We start from the raw sequence: 16,321 nt of genomic DNA, 5'->3' as shown, positions 1-16,321 counted from the left end.
GTCCTTGCTGCATACATTACGCTGGGCTAATCCTGCCCATGATAAATTGTTGTGCAATTAGCAGAGAGCATCCCTTCTGCATGTTTTTAATCCCGTGCATTGGATACCACCGGAGAGCTGGTGCTTTCTCAGCCTTTTGCCCAAGACATTGCCTGCAGGGCGGCATGAGGGATGGCTAAATCACATACGCATCAGCTGTATTTCCTGCACGCGACGCAGGGGTGCAGAGGAGAGGAGAACAGCCCTGTCTGGTCCTGCGCTGCTTGTTTCTAACTCCTTGTTTTTCATATATTTGCTTTTTTCCAGATCCGGAGTCAAACATTGTATGCAACTACACAAGTCTTACATCGGTGCTGTGGCCGCTGTACTGCAGCACCTCGTCTGTTTGCAAGAACAAAAGAAAAAAAAAAAAAGTGCAAGGGTCACTTTATGCATTCTTTAGTGGTTTTTGTAAAAGCTGCTTTTTCTAATCTTCTGCCTCTTTTTTTTTTTCCTCTCCCCCTTCCTCCTCCCCAACCCACATAAATTGTGTAACACACATACTGACACTGAGCAATAGTAAAGTTCTCTCTTTGGTCCTATCATTTGAAAGCTCAGAATATTCACTTTTCCAGCATTGCCCAGCCGAGTGGTGCAAAGATCCCCCACTTCTTGTTTGTTTGGGTTCTTTTCGTTATTTTTCTGTTGTCGTTGTTGTTGACGAGAGCCTAGATTCTCTTTGGCTAGTAAGAGTGGTTGATGTTCAGGGTACTATGTGAAAAGCACAGCGCTGGTAGGCAGGCTTATTCCGATTTGGTTTGGGTATTTTTAGTTGAATAATATAAATTATTTAATCTTCCATAACATATTACAAGAAAATTGGTGTCTTCCAGATAGCTGTCGTGATAGATTATAAATCCATTATCTGCAGTGAAATTCTGAACTCATCCCTTCTTTTGTAGGAGTAAGAGAATATAAATATAATTAGTGATGTAACACACTTGTCTTAGGAGGTAGGAGGACTGGTCACCATTGGGTCTTTGGTCTGCTTTTTCCAACTGGGCAAACGGATCTTGCATGGTAGGAAGCGAGCAGCAGAGAGATGTGTGCCCTGGTAGCATCTTGCATCTCTTGGGCAAATGAGATGCTCCCCATCAGCCGCATCCTGGGGCTGCGTGAGGTGGAAGTAGCTCTTTCCTTGCATGGCTACCGTTTGCAGGCAGAGATGTGCCGGGTGGCTGTTGAAGGAAGCAAGGAGATGTCCAAGGGTTGGTCTGAAGAGCTTCTCCAGGTCCAGAGTGTTGGTCTGAAGAGCTTCTCCAGGTCCAGAGTGTTGGTCTGAAGAGCTTCTCCAGGTCCAGAGGTTGGTCTGAAGGGCTTCTCCACATCCAGAGTGTTGGTCTCAAGAACTTCTCCAGAGTCTGGTGGTGTGGATAAAGAGGGCAGCTGGTTGATAGAGGAGTCTTTGAGGCAGGGTGAGGAGGACAATGGTGGCTTCACTTTACACCTGTGTCATTGGCAGGGCTGAGACCAAACTGCGACACCTTCGTGGCAGTTAAGGTGCCCTGCCCCTGCTTCTTTGGGATACAGCTGGGCTCAGAGACTTCCAGGAGAAATGTTCATCCAAGCACAAATCCCAGCTCCATAGAGAAAGGCCGGAGAGGGAGACGATGTCTGGCTGCTCTGCTTGGTGAGTGGGGAGAAGGTAGGGGGAGGAGGAAGCAATAGCAATAAACATGTCGCCTTCCTCCTGGGAAGGCACCTGAGAAAAGGCAAGAGCAAGGAAGGTGATCCACAGCTGACGTGGACGGGGCTGGGAGGCAACAGGCACGCAGAGGCTGTGGGGATTGGGGTAATTTCTGGGGGTTTTGGCTTACCCAAGGGCACAAGGACATGAAGCTGACTGCAGTCAATGACTTCCTACCTTGGGGTGTCCAAGTAGAGCAATAAGTTGTCTTGAGGGCAGCAGAGAGTTCGTATTCACAGACAATGCTTGCAGCCAGTTTATTTTAAAATTCTTATCACTAAACGCAGCATAGAAATAAGGTTTTTATTCTTTTTCTTTTCTTCCTAAGACAAAAACATCACCATGTTTTTGATTTTTCCCTCAAGCGTGCCAAAAGAGTTACATGCACTCAGCGGCGTGTTTGCAGCTCCCACATCTCTTGGGCTCTGAGGCTGTCACAACGGACCAAATCCAGAGCCTTTGAGGAGGTCGGGTTAGGAGATGTCCAGAGCCTTTCAGGAGGTCAGGTTAGGAGATGTGGGTGAGAATCCCTCCAACCCATGCGTGGTGTTGAGTCAGTGCCCAGATGTCTCTGCTGGTTTGTTTGACTTTAGTCATGCCTGGATCACATCTCCAGACGGAGGTGAGGGCAGTGGAGACCAGCACTGGAGGGTCACCTTGACTGGGACATGGTGGTGTAGAGGTCAGGCTGGAGGGTCTTTCAGAGGAGCAAAGTGACTAGTTGTTGGCACCGGGGTGAGACCTCCTCACTCTTTGATGGTGTCTTCCAGCTTGGCTTCTTCTGCCGTTCGGAGGAGCTACTGAAGCTCCTTCCAATGAGCATGGTCCAAATGGGGAGAAACAAGCTTAGGGACCCAAGAGGACTTTTCCTACCGCTGGTTGGTCCTGGGTGGTTTGTCAGGTTGATGGTTGGTGCTTCTGTATGGGGGTCATTTGGTTGGTTCTTCTGGTTTTCAAGGAAATCTGTCAGAGCTCTGGTTGACCTTCCCAAACTCAAGGAGAACATAGTGAGTGAAGACTGAACACCAACACTGTGGCTGGGGAAGGTGGTTTTCTCCCATGTAGTACTTGGGGTCACACTTTGGGTTCATATAAAAGGAAAAGATAAGGAAAAAAGAAAAAAAAAAGTGTCAATAATCAGAGGGTTGCCTTGTTCAGTTTGGTGAAGCCAAGGGTTACCACGTAAAGGGCAACAGGACGTTTGGAAATAACAACACTGCATCATCCTTCCATGGTTTGTAGCGTGCTACGGTTAAACCTGGGCCAAAAAAACCCCACCTCAACAGATCACAGGAATTTAGGACCTCCCAATTAACCCTTTTTTGCTCTCACTGTTGTGTGTTAGGAGCTGTCTTACCAGTTTTGAACCGTAGCTAGAGTTAAGCTCCAGGCACTGTCGTGGCTCTGCAACGTGCGGGGTCCCACCAGCTTTGCTGTCCCAGCCCGGGCTCTGCAGAGGGGGACCCATCCCAGCAGCCACCATCCTACCGCTGGCCTGGGCACCCTTCACCCTCAACAGCTTTAGGAGCGACTGCTAAAACACCCACGGCTGGGAAGGAGATGCTGGGCTTTCTCCTCAAAGGAAGGAAAACGGTAGAGGTGGGGTGGGAAGCTCCAGGAGCTGACCAGGGAGGATCACCCGGTGTTAGTTACCGCTGTGTGAGATCCGACGTGGGGCGGTTTAGTTTGAATTCCTTGGATCAGTAACGGATCCGATGCTCCTCATCGCATTATGTCCGGGCAGAAATGAACTCAGCCACGCTGTGGAGAGGTGAAATATTGGCTGTCTGTTGGGCAGGGGGGTTGGTGAGCACATTTGGCAACCAGCGTTGCATTTAGGCTTGGAGCGCTGCATGGTTGGAGGGCTGCCACATGGATCTGGGGCCACCACGTGGCTCCAGGCTTGGGTAGTTCCTTCCCAAGGTGGCTTCATGGGGCCGTGGTGGTGGGGAGATGCTCCCTGTCACTGCATGGGGATGTGGGGCTTGATGCCCCCGGCTCATGTCAGCAGTGACCTGCAGCCCTGTCCCCTTCCCCATGGAGGGATGTAGGTTTTTGGGTAGATAGAGGGATGGGAGGAAAGCCCATGGTCCCAAGCCCTTTCCTTGGTCAAGTCATGGCTTAAGTGAAGGTCCTGGGGAGGTCACAGCCTGGTGGGGGCCTCTCTTGCCAGGGGGGACACTGATGGGGGCCACCAACTTCTCAAATATTTCACTCCAGCAAAGCTTTGCTGACCTTGGTTAAGGAAAAGGGTTTCCCACACAAAGGATCACGCCGGGTGTTAGTGGGGAAGGGGGGGTGGGGTGTTAAGCCATCCTTAGCAGAACTTCGAGGTCTCTTGGAGATTAAAATTCCAGCTAAAGAGGAAGAATAACTCTTAAGCCACTCTGATGACCATTAACCCATCCCTACCGTTATCTTTGCTTTAAAACACGATCTGTAATGTAAGATTGGGGGGGGGGTATTAATAGTGGTGGTGGCCCCCAACCCGAGCAAGCCCCTTGGAGCCTGTACCCATCACGCCTCCCAAGCGGCTGAACCCTCTGGGCAAGGATTTGTTCCTGTATTTTCTGAATAATAATAACCCCGTGCAGCTTTTTGCAGTTTTAAGATGTAATGACCATAAAAAATATTTATGGGGGTGGTTTTCATCAGGGGCGTTTCAGAGTATCAGGTTTTCCCCCAGCCACTGGCATCCCGCTGAATAGGGTCCTTCCCAGAGAGACCCCCCGCCTCCCTGCCACCCCCTCCCTCCCCTCCCCATCACGCATCCCGCAGAGGGTTTGGGATGATGTGGTCTCTAGCCTGAGGGTGTGATATCAGATCTTGCTTTCTTAGAGGGATTAAAAAAACCCCACATTTGGAAGTTTATTTTCGATAGGAAAACCCAACCAGCCGACAATAGCAATAAGAAGAGCCACTGGATACCCATAAATCCAGGTTTTTTTGTTGGTTTGTTTTTTTGGGGTTTTTTTTGTCAGTATTTTCAGACCCTTCATCTGTCATCCCCAAAATGTGGTGACCCTCTGCCCACCCTCCCTTTGCTTTGCCGCGAGTGCCGAGCTGGCTCCTGAGCCCACCGGGGCTGCCGGCAGGATCAGGCTCCAGGTATTTTCTCTGTCGTTTGCTAACATTCCCATAGGAAAAAAAAAAAAAAAAAAGGAAAATAAAGCCTGTTTATGAGTCTGGGAGGGAGGAGAGCTTGGAAAAGGCATTCCTCCAGCATGTTGCACTGTGGCACTCACAGATTCACCAATAAGCAGGTAAAATAACCTGTTACGGGGATGTTTGCAAAGCAGGAATAGCAAAATATGTGATTTAACAGCAGCAGTTCCCAGTTGGAAAAGCTCAGTCGTGCTGTTCGTAGCGAAAAATCCTGATGCAACGTGGCCACCTGCAGCATGGCTGCATCCTCCTGCAAGGGATGGAGCTGGGTTTTTCCCGGGGTGAAGGGGGTTCAGGATCAGGGTGCTGGGTGGGGAGGGATTTGTAGGGCCAGCAGCCACGGGGAAGCACAGGGAGGAAGGCAAACATGAGGCAGCGGGGTCAGGAGCACCCAGACCTCCCGTCCCCATAGCACGGAGCAAACCCACGCTGCGCTCCTACCCCTCTTTCTACGTAATTAATTTCTTAATTCATTTCGACCACCAGGCCAGCTTGGTTTTAGGTATTATTGGATCTCTTCAGAAAAAAATAAATACCAAAAAAAGAAAAAACCCCAAGAAAAAAGAAATTTTAAACCAAGAGTAACCATGTCTTCCAAGTCTAAGTCTCAAAGGTGTGTAGGGAACATGGCCTTGAACTGATGCGCTGGAAAGCCCCACAGCCTCGGTTTGTCCATCTGAAGTGTAAATTTGGGGTTTTTTTCTGTTTGTTTTCTGTTCTGGTTTTGGTTCTGAAGTTCAGGTTGTGATCTCCCTGACAGATTTCAGCCAAGAGTTTGTAACTGTACGATATTTACTGTAAGATGTAGAACATTCGATAACTATTAAAATGTTTCCAGAAAAAAAAAAAATAAATAAAAGAGCCCGAGAGGGTTTTGGTGGTTGTTTTTTTGGTGTGGTGACATGGAGGAGTGAAGGGGACTGGCCATATGCCCATTTCTAGGTTGGTGGTGCAGCTCGGTGGTCTCCAACCCAAACTTGGGTGGGTTGTCCCACTGACCCCCAACGTGGCCAAGCCAACGTGATATATAGAAACAGCTTCTATAGAAAGACAAGTGTGTGATCATCATGGTGAGCATCACCACCACTGTTCTGGGCTGATTGGGACTTTAGATGGAGGATGCAGGAGCCAGCTTTGGCCAGAGCAACCCATGCCCCTGTTGGGTTGTTGGTAAGGTGGGAGTTGTCCCATGATCCAGAGCCAGTCATCGGCCGGCGATGTTGAGTGCTGGCACCTGGTGATGGAGGGGAATCAAGCTCATGATGTTGCTGAAGGGGCTTCAGCTGAAGAGACCCAGAAGGTGACCATGAAACAGCATCCTGGCCATGCAATGCCCTCCGTTGCATGGTGCCTCCAGTAGAGCTGTGCTCCAGCGTCATGGCTCCCAGAGATGCTCTCCATCAGGCCACCACTAGACCTCAGGGACAGGGAATCTCATCTCACCAGCTGGGCAAGACACTGGATTTGCTGTGCTGCCAGTGGACACCTTGGAGCAGGAAGCCAAGCTGCCACTTCCAGCATTTCATGGCTCCAGGTGGGACGGGCTTTCTCACAGTGCCCAATGTCCTCTGTCCCCTCCATGGGGTCTTCATGGGTGTCACCATGACCCCAAGGCAGCCCTCAGGCTAGGTGCCAGCTGTGGAGGACAAGGGATGGACCAGTCCTCTGGCTGAGGCTGTATCAGGCCCTTCGCACCACCCAAGGTGGCAGGAGCCACTCCAAGTGTCACTCCCTGGGCCAACACCCGTGGGGGCTGTCACTGTCCTGGGACATCCCATGTTGGAGGGGACAACTCCTCCTGCCAAGGGCAGCCACCCAGGTTGTCCCCACACCCCCAGCTGTCCCCACCTGCAGCAGCTGGTCCAGGCCCTCCATAAGGATGCTGAGGTCCTGCAGGATTTGGCCATAAGCTCATCAGGGTCAAGGCACCCCCGAGGGGCTGGGGACAGCCTGGGGCGAGGGGAGGTGTAGGGGACAATGACCAGGATGTCCCCTGCAGGCGCTGGGGGGTGCACTGAGCACTGACCATGACTGTCACCAGCTGGGCAGGCTCAGTGCAAGCGTGGGTGTGTTCACATGCATGCATGACTGCATGTGTGTATGGATGTGTGTGTGCATGTGCATGCATAGGCACACATGTGCCTGCAGAGGTAGATGCATGTGCATTTATGCACACATTTGTCCTCTGTGCACATGCAGTGGCATGCAAATAGATGCATGTGTGCACATGTGCATACTTGCAGAGCTCTATGTGCAAGTGTATTTGCATCTGTGCATGACTGCATACATCTGTGTGCATGCGTGTATACATGCATGCAGAGGTGGGCTTGCACAGGCATTTATCAACATGTTTGTGTCTACATTTGCATGCACAACTGTGTGAACAGGTGTTGTGTGCACATCTGTGTGGGCACACACTTCTAGAGCTCCACGTGCAAGCATGAGTGTGACTGCATATGTAAATGTGTATGCATGCAGAGGTGGGTTTGCATGTGCATATGCACATGTTCAACCATGCATGCTTGTATGTGCAGCAGCATGTAAACAGTTGTCATATACACACCTCTGTGTGCTTGCATTGGAGCACATGTGCATGCTTGCACATGTGTAGGTCTGCATACACATAGTGTATGCATGCAGGGGTGGGTTTGCATGTGCATTCATGCATGTGTTCGTCCATGCATATGTGTGTGCATGTGCAGCAGTGTGATGCACACACTTACAAAGCTCCATACGCAAGTGTGTGTCTGTTTGCATGCATGTGACCTCATACATATGTGTGCATGTACACAGGCACACATGTATGTGCAGAGGTGGGGTTCCATGTGCATTTATGTAAATTTCTGTGCATATGTGTACATGTGCATCCAGCAGCATGTGAACAGGTGCACATCCATGTGTGTACATGCATGTGTAAGTGCATGGGCATGTTTACATGTGTGTGCAGGTGTGTGCACACATTTATGTATGTGTGCAGAGATGGGTTTGCATATGCAGGTGCATGTGCAGCAGCATGTTAACAAGTGTCATGCACATCTGTGTGCATGTGCAGGCACACTGAGCTGTCTGCTAGCATGTGTATGTGTGCAATGGGTTTGCATGTGCACATGTTCATCCATGCATATGTTTGCCTGTGCAGTGATATGTGAACAGGTGTGGTGCACATGTGTGTATGCACAGAGCTCTGTATGTGTTTGTATGTGCATATGGCTGCACAGACATGTGTGCATGTGCATGCATGCAGAGATGAGTTTGCACACGCATTTATGCATGTGTTTGTGCCTCTGCACATGCAGCAGTGTGTGCACAGGACACATGCACACTTAAGAGCTCCACGTGCAAGTGTGGGTGTGTTTGCATATGTGCATGACTGCATACATGTATGCACATACATAGATGCATATATTTATGTGTGCAGAGGTGGGTTCACATGTGCATTTATGCACATGTTCATGCATACATGTGTGAAGTACATGTGTACACATCTCTGCATGTGTGTGCACACTTAGAGAGCTCCAGGTACATCCTTGTGTGCATGTGTACTTAGATGTGCACACATGTATGCATGCAGAGTTAGGTTTGCATGTGCACATGTGAACAGATGAACATGTGCACATGTGCAGCAATATGTGCACATGTTTGCATGCACACAATTTCCATGCACTGGCATTCGTGGCTGCCAGCACAGCTGTGTGCAGCAGTGCCTGTTGCAAGCTGGGTGCATGCATGTGCGTGGGCACGTGTGCCTGTGCAGCTGCCCATGAGTCACACAGCAGCCCCTTGGCTGTGTCACCCCGTGCCAGGCGCTGTCACAAGCTCACAGCACCCTGCTGTGTGTGACACCCCCCTCTGTCCTGCCCTGGTGTCCCCTCTGAGTGTCCTACTTTATGGATGGCTTTGGGGGGGTGTATAGGTGCATGCACATGTCTAAGTGCACATACACATGTGCAGCCTTTTCTGCATATATGGGGTATGACTACACGTGTCAGTATATGTAAGTGTGTTGTATAGGGGTTTGCATATGTGCTTTTAGTATGCTACAGGGGTGTATATAGGTGTAGCCATATGTCAGCGTGCACATATGTAGGGAGTGGGGGCATCTTAAAGCGCTGGCTGCTGCAGAACACCCCCCCCACACACACACACCCCCCAGCACTGTGCCTTTGCAGCACCCCTTTGCACCAGCACCCACCCCATAACCCCCTATAGCACCTTAAACGCAGGGGTGGGTAGGAGTAAGAAGGGGGCAAACCCCTTCAGGCTCAATTTTTGAAGTTTAAGTCTCCCAGATGCTGGAGGAGGCTTTGGGGCCACAGGCTGATCCACCCTCACAAATCACCAGATGCCCTCATTAGGCTTCAGCCCCAACCCTCTATCCTCCAGTCTCCCAAAGCCCTGTTTTTCCCCCCCCCGCCCCGGACCAATCCCCAGCAGCTCCCCACCACCATCCCTCCACACCTCCTCACCTCAGGGGGCCATCGGTGCTTCTCAATGACCAGGGGGGTCGCCCCCCGCTTCGCTCCTCATCTCAGGGACCTGGGACACCTGAAACCTTTTGCGGGGTAGACACATCACATCAGCCTGTCCCCACCCCAGAGAGAGGCACAGGGGACATGCTGGGGGGGTGCGTGTCCCAGCTTACCTGCCAACGGAGAGGATGGGCACTTCCCTGGGACACCCCTTGGGTTTGGGGACCTTGGTGGCATTGAGCAGTGGCAGCACTTCAGGCCACTTCTGGCAGCAGCGGGTGCAGGGGGCTGGACCCTGGATGGTGTGGAGGTGCTGATGCCAGCAGGAGGGGGGAAACTGAGGCAGGAGGTGCAGCCTGGAAAGGGGCAGGGAGATGCCATCAGCATGGCCTTGGTCCCACCCTGGGGGTTCCTCAGTGCCACCTTGTGGGGGTGACTTACTTATTCAGGGGGGTGCAGCCTGGTGGCATTGGCTGTTGGCCATGATGCTCCTTCAGCAGCTGCTCCAGCGCTGCAGCGTTTTCTGTGGGTGGGGGGACACCGAAGGGAGGTTGGTCACAGGGATCCAGCCCATGTCACATAGACACACCCCAGGGACCCCCCCTGACCTTTCTTCTCAGTGATCAACCGCACCAGCATCCCAATGGTGTCCTCGTTGGCATCCTCCAGCTGGTAGATGGAGCTGGGACCTGGAGGCAGAAGTTGAAGGGGATTCAGTGATGAGGGATGAACCCCCCCGCCTCCCAAAGGACATGCGGGATGCTCTGTGACAATAAGGACCAGAAGCCATGGGGATGGGCTGAGTGAGGCGAGATGGCTGTGGGATCACTGAAAGGTGCTCACGGCACAACCAGGGCTCACCAGTGCCATCAGGCTGGGGGTCCTTGCTGGCAGTGCAGTAACCAGTCTTCTTCAGCACATTGCACACCAGGATGCCCAACAACCCCATGGTGCAGAAGACCAGGACGATGGTCAGCATGGTCACCTGCGCCGCCACCGCCTCTTCCTCCTCTCCCTCACCCATCAGGGTCATCTGTGTCCCATTGGTCCTTGCCGGCCAGTCCAGTGTTTCAGGGCTGCGAGCTCGCCGGTGGCCTGGGGGGAGGCACTGGATCAGCCTCGGAGAGAGGTTTTGTTGGGAATAAATCAAATTTTCCCCAGGACCCCAGCTGCTGGGTTGGCCCCCAAGGAAGCAGAAGCCATTCATGTTATGAGTGGAGATGTCCTCAGCTGCCACATCCCAGCCAGGGCACCACACTGTGTCTCGAGGGGGACACATCCTGCAGCACCCCCAGGGTGAACACTGGCACAAGCTCTTTCAGCACCCGTCAAACCGAGGTGGCACCTCCAACCCAAGCACCCACCTGGGCACCCCGGGGTGCTGCGGGGAGCGGTGGCACAGCGTAGGCACCGGCCCTGGGGCTCCCTCTCCCCTTCAGGGCTGTAAAACCTGCAGGGTGGGAGGGGACAGTCAGGATACAGCCCACGAGCAGCATCGAAGCATCCCCCCACCCCCACCCAGAGCAGGGCTCACCCTGGCAGGCAGGCTCCGCAGCGGCTGTCAGTCACTGCCGTCCCCGGTGCCAGCAGGATCCTGTTCCTGGCCCGGCAGTGGGTGTGAGCTGAGCAGGATACATCCCCTGGTGAGAAGGTGCCAGGGGGGCAAGCTCGGCATGTCCCCACTGGACCCTGCGCCGAGCCACACACCTGCATGGAGGGAGAGGGAGGGGAGCAATGGCCAGATCCTGCACCTTCCATCAAGAGTGGATGTGCCACTGGTGGGCACAGCTTACCCCAGTGGGCTCCTGTCCGGACGGGCATCCCGGTGTCCCACGCTCCCGGGGACCACAGCTCCCAGCCCCCACGCCAGGCAGGCTCAGCACCTGCAGGAGAAGCAAAGAGCAGTGCTCAGCGCTGGCCACTCTGGCTCTCCCACTGCTCCTGGTGGCAATGCAGATCTGGTGCGGATGATACACAGAGCTGAACCCATCACAAGCGACATGATGGATGCTCAACTGTCACATGGACCGCAGCAGGTGCAATCCCATCACAAGCAACACAAAGGGTGCAATCCCATCACACGTACCATGGCAGATGCAAATCCATCACCAACAACATGATGGACGCAAACCCTTCCCCTGCACCATGGTGGGTGTCAACCTGTCACAAGTGACACGATGGTTGCAATCCCATCGCAGGCACCACAGCAAATGCAATCCCCTCTCACCAGTGAGAACGGATGCAAACCTGTTGCATGCACCACAGCAGATGCAAACCCATCACAAGGCACATGGTAGATGCAAACCCAGCACATGCACCATGGCAGATGCAAACCCAGCGTACAATGGATGCAACCCAATGCATGTGCCATGGCGGATGCAAACCCATCGCTACCGACGTGACAAACCCATCGCATGTGCCACAGCCAATGCACACCCATCACCAGTGACATGATGGACCCAAACGCATCGCGTGTGCCATGGCAGATACCAACCTGCCACAGGAGATGTGACAGATGCAGATGCAATCCCACCAAATGCATCACTAGCGACCTGATGGATGCAACCCCATCGCATGCACCATGACAGATGCAAACCCATCCCCATTGGCATGATGGTGGCAAACTCACCACAGCCAGCACAAGCCCATGGTGACCCTCACTCAGACCAGGCCACCCCAAGGGAGCAGTCCCAGCCCCTGGGCTACCTGCATGGTCCACCCGAAGAGCATCTCCCAGACACAGGGCAACACGGTGGCTCCAGGGGAAGTAGCATTCCCTATCAGCCCCTGCCAGGGAAGAAGCTTCAACAAAGGAGAAAAGAGGAAGAAGAAAAAAAAACCCAACCCCTCAACCCAAACTGAGCATCTCCCCAGGGCTGAGCTGCTGCAAGTTTCCAGGTGGGAAACATTTTGGGGTGCCCTACTGTGGCTGTGGGGTGGTGATGCTGTCACAGGTTCAAGCATCAGAGGAGCTGAAAGCAGAGATGCAGAGGGCTGGGATGGATGAGGCCATACTCACCCCCAGGACGATGACAAGCCACCAATGCATCCTGTTCCTCCTCATCACCAGCGCAGACCTGCCCAAGGGGGAGCATTGGGGTCATCATCCAGGGAAAAATCCCAGCAGAGAAGCAATCTGGGGGGCCTATTCCCCCCCATAGGGATCCTCCAAGGAATCTGCCTAAATATACCCTGCAGCAGCAGTCCTCCACCATCACCCAAAAAGTTTTATTAGTGGTTTTACAGGATGCCCAGCATCCCCCCCCTTCCCTCGCAGATCCCAACTCCATCCCAAATTGGAGTGGAACCCATCCTGCAATGCATTCAGAACCAACAGCGTAAGCAGCAGGTGAAGGAGCAGAGCATGCTAAAAACCATTAAATAAAAGTTTTTCCTGCTCTGGAGAAAAGCCTTATGCATCTGCCACAACAAAATGAAGTCAGTAAAGAAATAAACATTTAAACAAAAACAAAACAACAACAGCAAAAGAAAAAAGAAGTCAAGCAAAACAAAAGGTGTTTCCCACAGACTCATCCCCCCCCTCTTTGGGCTCAGCAATTAATTGTTAAAATTGAAATAAATTATTACAACACAGGGGAAGGCAGGAAAGTGTAAAGAATAACCCAGGTCCAGCCTCTACCACCCACATGGAAATTTCCCTGGTTGTCATGGCCCTGTGAAAGCTACACCAGAGCTTCATTACAGCCTTTGCCTGATGAGTTTCTCCTAATTAGTGACTGGCATCATCAGTCTGAGATGCAGCTAATTACATGTGGGAGGGGGGACACTGGGGGGCAAGCAGGGCAGAGCCAGTTAATTATAGGACATGGGTTGGGACACGATGGCATGGCCAAAAATGAGCATCCTCCGTGCTCCAGTTCCTATCAGTAGCTCCCAGTAAGGGAGCACCCCATCAGAGTGCCAGCCTGAAGCCAATCAGCCCTTCTCCCCATCTGGGGAGCTGCACCCCCAAACCAAGAGCCATCAAGTCCTGCCTTCACTAGCACCACTTGTGCCAAGCTGGACACCATGGGGGGGGGGGGGGGGGGGGCAAGCCAGCTGCCACCATCACCCCAGCCAGCCTGAGCTCCACCACATGCCACCTCCCCAGTAAGCATCGTCCCAGTCCAATGGGACCCCATGGGGACACCCCTGGGACTTGGCATATGCCCCACAATTACAGAGGGAGGGTGGAACTGGTGCAAGCCAGAGCTAATAAAACTCAAGTTTAAGCCTAACCTGAAACACTTCAGCCCTTCAGGGCAGTGGTATTTAAGCTTTTAATAGCAGCATCTTTGGGACACCCTGAGATGTTTGGGGTGCTGCTCTGCCAGGGAAGGAGTGGCAACGCCCTTGGAAGGGGATGGGCAGGTCCTACTGTGGCTGGGGGACCACGAGCCGTGGCTGAGCAATGCCAACGACCCCCGAGGCATCGCTGCCACACGAAGCCCAGGCAGCAGCACCCCCCCGCTCCATTCTGGGGTGCAGCCCCTCACCACAGCAGCCCAGCTGATGCAGGTATCTGGCTGGGAGCCCCGTGATTTTCCAGCACCAGCAAACAACAAAAAAAAACCAAACCAAAACGACAAAAAAAAGCCAACCCAACGCGACACAGTTACTGTCCCTTTTCCCAGGCAGCAGCCGCTGAGTTTTCCGTAACCTACTTCTCTCCTCCCCCCAATTATTTTAACCTACATTCGCTGGGCAGCAGCCAGAGCCACCCCGGGGGGCTCCAGCCGCCGCACCCCACTCCAGGCAGCACCAAGGTGAACAGCCCCCACCCCCACCCACCCCCCTGCTGAGGAATAAGGTGCAACCAATCCCCCCCACATTTTTACTGCAAAGGTGTGGGGGGGAAACACCCCATAAAAGCACCAGTCCCCCCTCCCTCGATAAACCCAAAGCTACAGCAGCCCCCAACCCAGATCCCCCAACCCCAGGAGGGGTAACCCTTTAAGGCGAAGTAACCCGAGCCCCCCGCCCCCACAGCTCGGGATAAGACCCTCCCCGGGGAAGGGGAACCCGGCCGGGGCCACTGCCACCCCCCTTACCTGTCCCCACGCTGCACGGCTGCCCAGCCGAGCGCGCCTGCTCCTTATGAATGAACCCGCTGGCGCGCTGTTACCGCTCGCCCCGCCCCTTTTCTGACGTCACCCGGCGGGGCCCCACCCCCTTTCCCGCGCTTGGCCCCAGCGCGGCGGGCTCGGCTGAGCCCCCCCCGCGGACAGCGCCACCTGCCGGAAGCGGCGGGAACTGCGGGCGGCGCCAGGCGGGGTCCGGGGGTGCTGCGGTGGTGGGGGTTGGGGGAAAAACGGGGAAAAATCAGATGGCGGCGGGTTTGCACCTACCGAGCAGGGAATTCTGTAAAAATAAAGATATTTTTTTGCCCCATATGGGCTTGTCCAGGGGCGCCCCGAGGGGGCACCCGTGGGTGCTGCACCCTCCTTTCTAAAGCGCACCCCACCTTGACCTTGCCCCCTTCCGCCGGGGACAGTTTTCCCACCCTGGGGACACCCCCGTGGAAGTCTCGTGCTCCCTCCGTGTGTGTCCCCCCTAGTGCTCCCCGGGGGCTGGTGCAGTGACGTGGTCCTACCACCCCTGGGGGCACTCAGGGGGGGACACATCCCGGTGCTCCATGGCACAAGGGAGGGACACCCCACCCCCACTCCAAATTCCCTCCAACATCCCCCCATGGCATTATCCCGGAGAGAGTAACTGCACCCCAGTCATGGCAAGGGCTCTTCCTCCCACCGGGGTCTTCATCACAGGCAATGTCCCCAATAGACGGTGGGTCCCCCAAGCTGCACCCCACCACCACCACCCCCTGAGGTGAAGGACAAGACCACGATGGCTTCATTCTGACATGGGTGACCTTTAATGACAGAGTCCCCAAGTGACCAAAATCCCGACTCCCCCCTCCAAATAGCTTCATCATCCCAATTGTACCCCACCCCCACCCCCGCCCCCGGTGGACGTGGGACCGCAGCAGTCCCCTTACCCACCCTGCTGTGCAGACACAGGGACACCCCGGCTCATCCTCACCACCCCTGTTGTCACCTCTCCCATGGGGACAACAGGGTGCCTTCTCCTGGACCTTGAGCTGAGAGCAGGAAAATGAGGGGGAAAAGGGCAAATCTGGGGAGAGGGGGGGTGATGGTCTGGGAAAGTCTCATTTTTAGGGTCCTGGCTGCCGTCACCCCAGTTTAGGGATGGGGGCACACCCCTGGTGTCTGGTGGGGGAATGTGAAGATCTCATCCAGAAGATGCTTCAAACATCATTGGCACTTTCATCCCACTCCCCATGGGAATCATAGAGACTGGGGGGGGGGGGGGGGGGGAGGTATGTGGACCCCCCAATTCCCCCCCATCAGTTCCCCCGCTCCACCAGCATCCCTGCGTGGCCACTGGTGTCCAGCTCTGCCTCGGGGTGAGGAACCGGGATGGTTTTAATCCCCCAGCGCTGAAGCAGAGGGACTGGCAGCGACGTGACAATGTGCCTGACCCCCCCACCCCAAAATAAATAAGATGTTTATATATATATAATATATATATATTTAAAACAAACAAACAAACAAACAGAGCTATCTGGGTGCTGGCGATGGAGCGAGCGGGTTAGCGGGCGGCCCGGGGTGGGGGACACACCGCGGGCGTATTGTCCCTGGGGTGGTCCCGCGGTGTGGCCAGGGGTCCCGAGGGAGGGGGGGGGGTGACAGCACCGCGACCCCCCCGCCCCCGAAGCAGGCACACACGAAACCGGAGAGCAAGGCAGGTTCCTGGCTGAATGGCATCCTCCGGCCGGTCCCCGGGGGTGTTGGTTAACGCTTCCTCCTTCGTTGGCGCCTTCCCAAGCGAACGCATCCCCCCCTGCCCATCTTCTCCACGCCCCAAAAGCAGTGTGTGTCCCCCCCCAGTCTGGTGCAGCGGCCGGGGGAACGGCGGGGGGACCGGGGCTCATCCCCCC

The 16,321-nt window shown here is 54.2% G+C and overlaps 2 protein-coding genes across 15 annotated transcripts in view; one reads left to right on the top strand and one right to left on the bottom strand.

The window, feature by feature from the left end:
* FAM168A (family with sequence similarity 168 member A) overlaps positions 1-5,442 on the top strand; it is a 218,921-nt gene extending 213,479 nt beyond the window's left edge. For 5 of the 7 annotated variants that reach the window (XM_080375592.1, XM_080375595.1, XM_080375591.1 and 2 more), the window contains one exon: positions 307-5,442. The gene's annotated coding sequence lies outside the window, so the exon portion shown is untranslated. The remainder of the gene's footprint in view (positions 1-306) is intronic. The other 2 variants (XR_013926065.1, XR_013926066.1) reach the window with 2 other exon arrangements.
* RELT (RELT TNF receptor) lies at positions 2,893-16,222 on the bottom strand. 8 transcript variants are annotated; one of them, XM_080375576.1, is made up of 12 exons: positions 14,412-16,222; positions 12,380-12,437; positions 12,067-12,162; positions 11,154-11,243; positions 10,895-11,067; positions 10,725-10,810; positions 10,222-10,455; positions 9,969-10,049; positions 9,802-9,883; positions 9,534-9,716; positions 9,358-9,443; positions 2,893-6,527 (listed from the first exon to the last, which is right to left on the bottom strand). In XM_080375576.1, exons 2-11 carry the CDS (start codon positions 12,422-12,424, stop codon positions 9,380-9,382), a joined length of 1,134 nt encoding a protein of 377 aa, XP_080231702.1. In that variant the 5' UTR covers positions 12,425-12,437; positions 14,412-16,222; the 3' UTR covers positions 2,893-6,527; positions 9,358-9,379. The 8 variants fall into 8 exon arrangements, with proteins under 8 accessions (XP_080231702.1, XP_080231704.1, XP_080231697.1 ...); XM_080375578.1 differs by lacking the exon at positions 12,067-12,162; XM_080375571.1 differs by lacking the exon at positions 14,412-16,222 and having other exon boundaries at positions 11,990-12,162; positions 12,380-13,771.
* Positions 16,223-16,321: the final 99 nt, after the last annotated feature.

This window comes from Falco punctatus (genome assembly GCF_963210335.1).
Source record: "Falco punctatus genome assembly, chromosome: 2".
Classification (NCBI taxonomy): domain Eukaryota; kingdom Metazoa; phylum Chordata; class Aves; order Falconiformes; family Falconidae; genus Falco; species Falco punctatus.
Note: the sequence above shows the minus strand (reverse complement) of the source record. Positions and strands in the feature narration are given on the sequence as shown.

Bases quoted from the DNA above. Each gene is read 5' to 3' on its own strand.
- RELT (XM_080375571.1), bottom strand. From the start codon at position 12,650: ATGGAGTTGGGATCTGCGAGGGAAGGGGGGGGATGCTGGGCATCCTGT. The intron at 10,456-10,724 runs GTGGGTGCTTGG...GCCTCCCCCCAG, and splicing joins CAGCACCCCGGGGTGCCCAG to GCCACCGGCGAGCTCGCAGC. The intron at 10,050-10,221 runs GTGAGCCCTGGT...TTCTGCCTCCAG, and splicing joins CCCCCAGCCTGATGGCACTG to GTCCCAGCTCCATCTACCAG.